The 6,829-nt window shown below is 35.5% G+C and overlaps 1 protein-coding gene across 1 annotated transcript; it reads right to left on the reverse strand.

The window, feature by feature from the left end:
* Positions 1-200: 200 nt before the first annotated feature.
* LOC140180364 (uncharacterized mitochondrial protein AtMg00860-like) lies at positions 201-536 on the reverse strand. The gene has a single exon (XM_072221007.1). The coding sequence runs from the start codon at positions 534-536 to the stop codon at positions 201-203; it is 336 nt and encodes a 111-aa protein (XP_072077108.1).
* Positions 537-6,829: the final 6,293 nt, after the last annotated feature.

Below are 6,829 nucleotides of genomic sequence, written 5' to 3' on the forward strand. Positions count from 1 at the left end.
TTGTATTTTATTTCAAAATCAAACCCAAGCAACTTGGTCATCCACTTCTGTTGTTCCTTGCCTCCGATTCTCTAATCAAGAAAGAATTTAAGACTCTTCTGGTCCGTATAAATAGTGAACCGTTAACCCAAGAGGTAATGCCTCCATTTTTGAATTGCCAGGACCATTCCCATCAACTCTCTCTCATAAACAGATTTAGCTTAAGCTTGTTCAGAAAGTTTCTGACTCATGTAAGCCACCAGCCTGCCTTCCTGCAGTAGTACTGCCCCTATTCCCTTCCCGGAAGCATTAGTTTCCACTGCGAAAGGCTTTGAAAATGAAGGGACAGCCAGCACCGGGACTATCACCATGGTAGTCTTGGGTGCTTCGAAAGCTGTTTGTGCCTCATTACCCCACTTGAATTGATCCTCTTTCAGTAGTTGTGTAAGGGGCCAAGTTATGCCTCCATAATTCTTCACAAAATGGCGATAATAACCAGTTAACCCAATGAATCCCCTAAACCCTTTGAGGTCCCTTGGAACTGGCCAATCCACCATGTCTTGAACCTTTTTGGGGTTTGCTGCCACTCCTTCTTTAGATATAATGTGACCAAGGTATTCAATACGTTCTTAGGTGAATTTGTATTTTTTTCTTATTGAGGTAGAGCTGATTGCGCCAGAGGACTTCAAAAATCTGCTGCAAATGACCCCAGTATTCTTCCAAAGTCAAGTTATAGACAAGTATATCATCGAAAAACACCAAAACAAACTTCCTCAAAAATAACCACAACACCTGATTCATCAGTGCTTGAAAAGTGGAAGGAGAATTTGTGAGCCCGAAGGGCATCACGAGAAACTTATATTGTCCTTCATGAGTTCGAAAAGCGATTTTGTGGATGTCATCTTCTCTCATCCTTATTTGGTGATAGCCGGACTTGAGGTTTAGCTTAGAGAATACTTTTGTATTTCCCAATTCGTCCAACAGCTCATCAATCACTGGAATTGGAAATTTATCAGATATGGTCTCTCGATTCAATGTTCGGTAATCTACGCAGAATTGCCAGCCTCCACCTTTCTTTTTAACTAGGATCACCGGACTTGAGAACGGGCTAGTGCTCGGACATTTGATGCCGGAATTCAGCATCTCTTCTACAATTTTCTCAATCTCAATTTTTTGATATTGTGGGTATCTATAGGGTCTGATGCGAGGAATCTCTGATACCAGTTGTTACATTGGAATTTATTTTAAGGGAAATATAGAAATACAATAGAATAGTAAAAGACAACAGAGGAACTTTGAGAGTCCTCTTCTCTCCTAGCCTAAGCCTTTCCAAATCTTTTCCTACCTCTCACCTAATTAGATCCTCCTTTTATTGCCTTCCCTCAAATTAATTATCATAATTAGCATTCAACTCCTACGATTACGCCTCCCTGATTCTGTCATCTGACTAATCCAATTATCAATTATTATCACATGTGATTACACATTTCTCCTGCCGTATTATTCCTCCCATTTCTTTATTGCTTCTTCTAGAATAATGATAAGGTAAAATGATTATTTTCTTCCCTTTTTTGGCTGCCTTTACTGCTGACTCAGCATTCTCTCTCTTTCCAGGGTATGTAACATCATGTAATTCTTTCTGATTCAGGGTAAAAGTTTCCACTTCCTCATAATCCAACTCCTTTGCATTGTCCTTTTTTCTAGTAAGATCTATTACTTTTTTTTTATAGCATCAACTTGAAGCCTCCTCCTCTTAACACTCACCTTTTTTTTATCTTTGGCTGGTTCACCTTGGTTCCACCCTCAGCTTTCACCACAGTAATTGAACCTTTCTTCTCTACATTTTTTGCTTTAAAAAATGCTTGCAAATTTTTCGTCAACACTTTCGATGCTTTCTCTCCTACACAAATAAGCAAGCATAACATGATAACAAAACATTACCAAAAATAATACATTCAGTTATACACTTATATCTTTTACCTATATACTCAACAACAGCTTCCTTATGCATCTCATACTCAAGCAATTCAAAAATAGCAAGTAATCTTGCAAAAGAGATATTATCGACTAAAAATTTTATTACCATTTCATTTTTATACACCATTCTATCCATGTCTAATATCTGCCTTAGTTAAGAATTCCAATATAAAGAAAACCTCTCCACCAGAAATTCATCTACATAAAGATATTCATCCTCAACTGACTTCACATTCACATACATCTCCTTAAAATATTTAAACGGCAATTTATGTAAGCTGAATATATCTCGATTAGGGATGCCACTAAGATGAATCCAAACACCTTTTTGCATCCTTTGGCTTGAAACAGAGCCAAAAACATTTTTAGAGATGGTTCCAACTCAAGAAACCTCATTAAAATTTCAAATCCTTTCACAAATGTCCATGCATTTGGATGAAGTTAAGTTGGAGTTCACCTCAATTGAGTTAACACACCGCATTCAAAACTTGTAAATGAAAACTTTACGTGCAATTCCACAAGCAAACAAGCATACATATAAAAAAAATTTGAACCATTCCCCTCTATGAAATACACAGTCTGAAGACAGACATGGTAAAAACTCCACTTTTATATCTTCATCCTCTCTTACCCATCCTGTAGACCCTGACTGACTCATGCTATTCTCATCATCAAACAAAGACACTTGTTTCTTCACAATTTCCGAAATCCAAGAGTAAGGATTATTCTCATCCCACACAAATTCTTCCTCCACGTCACTCTCCTCTGTATCATTTTTCCCTCTTTGTCCCTTTCTCTTTCGCATCCTTCTTATCACTAATAGATGAAAAATTTCAACAACAAAAAGCAGTACATAAGAACACCTAAAACAAATAAAGTGACTCATCTTTCTTACTTATTTTCTCTCTTCAAATAAGGGCAAATAACTTTTTCTAGCCAAAACTGCTTCTCTTTCCAGCCACTAACTTTTAACCACTACTTTCTAATCAAATGACCCACAATAAAAATTGTTCAGTTTTTTATACACCCCAACTATTGATCAAGGTTTTGAGAATCGGACCAGTCATCGAACCGCTTTAGTAGTCCAACCGGTCTAACCGTGGTCCAACCAGAAAAATTGTTTTAGAATAAAATAATAAATAAATTATAAATAAACATCCTAAAATATAATTATAGTCTAATATATATCTTAAAATATCTTCCAAACTTATACCATGAAACTCGGCCAAATAATAATCTCCATGAACTAAGAGCAATTAAGAAATCACTAGGAGACCAACAATAACAAACCAACCAATTATAGCAGTTCATAACCCCCATGCAATATATTAGAGCCAGTGAAATGGTTACCTTTTATTTTTTACCCCATTATGCTTGTAAAGAATACAGTAGTATGGTACATTACATTAATAACAACATTATGGAACCCACAGTTCCTACATGAATTCCTTATTACCACCAGCCAACAATTTAATAAGAACAACAACAAAGAGCCTCATTCCACTAAATGGGATCCATTACATAGATCAAATAACAACATTACATCCTATATGTACTTAGAACATTTAACATACCCTCGAAACTTAAGAGAAATTAGCACTATAAGATTAATATTAAGACTTGAATGAATAACTTCAAAAACCATTTTTCATGTGATATGTAGCTCAAAGATATGTGAAGCTCAAAACAATATCTAAAATTATTTCATACAACACAATCTTTGAAATTAAGGAACTCTTTATTTGGGCAAAAGAAATCTAACCACAACAGGTGCAGTTTGAATTGCTGAATCAAAAACCTTATGCAATGCTTGCTCACTTTCCCCAAAATACTGGGTAACAATTTCAGGTCCATTTATTTTGAAAAAAATTACCCCAATATCATGAGCACATAATTGAGCCAATGAAGTCTTCCCTGTACTAGGTGGACCATGTAAAAGGACTCCTCTTGTGATACGTAAACCAAATCATGAAGACAATCACCATCTAAGCATAAGTCACAACACAGTGAATAACAAATACAAACACACACAAAACAACAACAATTGAATTTTCAGCAGCACATCACTTTGCAAAGAAAGCATAAAACACAAAACATCAGCACAACAATAGCACAATAGAAAACAGTCAAGTAAAACACAACACAGCAGAACATCAGTAATCATAATCAATAATCAAAAGACATTCAATAATCAATTATCATAAGACCTTCAATAATCAGTGAAATCACAACACACAAAACAGAAACAGAACAGAACCAAAGCTCATCAGTAATCAAATAATCATTCAAAAAAAAATTAACATAAAACAATCAAATAATCAGTAATAAAAGAAGAGAACAGGGGTTGGAGATTTTTTGAATGGCACGAGAGAGCAGCCCTGCGTGCGACGGACGATGACAGTGGCTCGACGGATAGACGAACAACGGCTGAGTCTAGGGTTTTTAACTTTTTCTTTGGTTGAGAGGACTTGAGTTCTGGTGAGTGGAGAAGGAGAGAAGGGGGAAAGGGGCTCTCAGCGTTACCGAAGCTTTGTTTATTTTTCTTTTTGGGTTGTAAACAAAACGGCGATGAGTCGACGGCGAGCTGCTCCAAGGCTCAAACAGACTTGAAGAAAAATCAGAAATGGAACAAAAATTGAAGAAGACCAAAGTGAAGATGAAGAAGAGAAGCCACTAACCTGGGTCCATGCCGAAAAGCCAGCAAAGATGAAGAGTCGAAGAAGAGCTGGGTTAGGCGGCGACGCTGAGTAGCTGGGTTAGGCAGCGATGATGAAGGGCTAGGCGGAGGGCAACGCGGCTAGGGTTTCTTTCATTCAGAGTTCTCTAGAACATGGATGAATGAATGATTAGGGGAAGAGGGGGGTTGGGTCACGAAACGAGTGGATCACTGGATCGGTGGATCCATTTCTTTTTTCTTTTTTTTATAAGTTTAAAAACGGTGCCGTTTTATCCGAACCGATCAGTTACTGGTCCGGCCCAACCGGTCGGTTCTCAGCCAATTCGACGATTTTCTACCGATTTTCTTTTGAGTTGTTATAAGGACAGAATTGGACCGCTTGCACTGCCGGTTCCCGATTGAACCGGTTCGACCGACCGATCCGGTCCAATTTTCAGAACCATGCTATTGATGTAAAACACATCTCCACATGACACCACCCTCCCATAATGAATGGCTATTATGTCCTACAATAAAGGAAAAATAACCGTTCAATTCTCTTTTTTTCTCTCTCTCTAATAAATGTTCTGTCTTTTTATTTCCTTTTTCTTTAGTCCAACTCCATAAACCCACCCTTTAATATATCACCTTAACTTTTATTACCACATACCACTTATTTTCTATTATAAAAAAAATATCAAAACTTACTTTAATTTTGCAATTCTCTTTTTTTCTCTCTCTCTAATAAATGTTTTGTCTTTTTATTTCCTTTTTCTTTAGTCCAACTCCATAACCCACCCTTTAATATATCACCTTAACTTTTATTACCACATACCGCTTATTTTCTATTATAAAAAATATCAAAACTTATTTTAATTTTGCAATTGTCTGTTATTTTTTTTTTCAATATATGTTACTACTCCAACTTCAACACGTTGAGCTTGGAGGCTATATTGGATATTACAAACATGCTGATTTATAGTTTAAACTTTTTGAAAAAAACTCAACTTGTTTCTGTAAAGGAGACTACATGTCAAGCTTGGGGGCTTTACAATTCGGCCAAAAACTCCTTATAAATTGACAAACCAACAGTCACGTGTATAGTTCGGATACTAAAGATAACGCGTCTTCAGAAAGAATCATCTAAAAAATAGGTCAATTAAGTAACGGTACTATAACACGTTCAAACTCAAAGTCTATAAAGGAACCCTAAACATAATAAGGTACGCTATTCACTTTAAATTACATTATACTCATCTTACTCTCTTTCTAATTTGAGCGTTGAAATACCTTTGTAAGTGTCCACCACCGTTATTTTTTGGAAGCCAACGTATACCTTATCCAACTCAGGCCAAAGTGAGTTTAATCTTGGACCAGACAAGTTATACCTCTCTCAAGGCTTACTATGCATGAATAGAAGGCTTCAATGAAATTCTAACCGAGCCATCTATATTGATATTGATACACCTTACCCAAACTCAGACTTATGTTATGTTTTGGGTTTGTTTGTTCTTTACATTGGTCTTTTTTTATTTGTCTTATACTATTTTTGTTTTTTTTTTTTGAGGTTGACCAATGATCGAATTCTTGATGTTTTAGATATAAAGTTATAATATTATGTCATGAAATCACTCATCCTAAAAATTTAAATTGATAAAAGAAAACAACATGAATAATTATATTTCTAATAAACAGAGACAAGAATCAATATTACAGTTCAAGTTTTAATTCAAAAATCCAATGATTTCGTTCGTTCCATAGACTTCGGTAAGTAGTTGCAAAGAGAAGGCCACAAAACTCTATTAAAAGTGCGAGTTTAATATTTAGGATATAGAATTTAAAATTTAAAATATCACTAATAATAATACTAATGCTAATCCAAAGACTCTTTGCTATATGTTTAGTCACAAAGCACATGGCGCTTTGATTCTTCTTCTCCCTCACACAACGACAACTAGCCCCATTAGCTATATGCCTCCTAACTCATTCCTGATACATTAAGAGGGAATTGTTGCTGGTTAACCACATAAAAGACCTCACTCGTTGGTGGCGATGCAGTTTCTAAACACATTTGAAGACACTATTATAGCTATTCATGATTCGATGGTTTCATAACGTTTGAACTATTTAATAGTCTCATAATAAAATATATTTTTTAAATTTTATAATAATAGTCAAATAATTTTTATTTAATTTTAATTATAAATTAATCTTTTA

Source organism: Arachis hypogaea, chromosome 1 (assembly GCF_003086295.3).
Source record: "Arachis hypogaea cultivar Tifrunner chromosome 1, arahy.Tifrunner.gnm2.J5K5, whole genome shotgun sequence".
Lineage (NCBI taxonomy): Eukaryota > Viridiplantae > Streptophyta > Magnoliopsida > Fabales > Fabaceae > Arachis > Arachis hypogaea.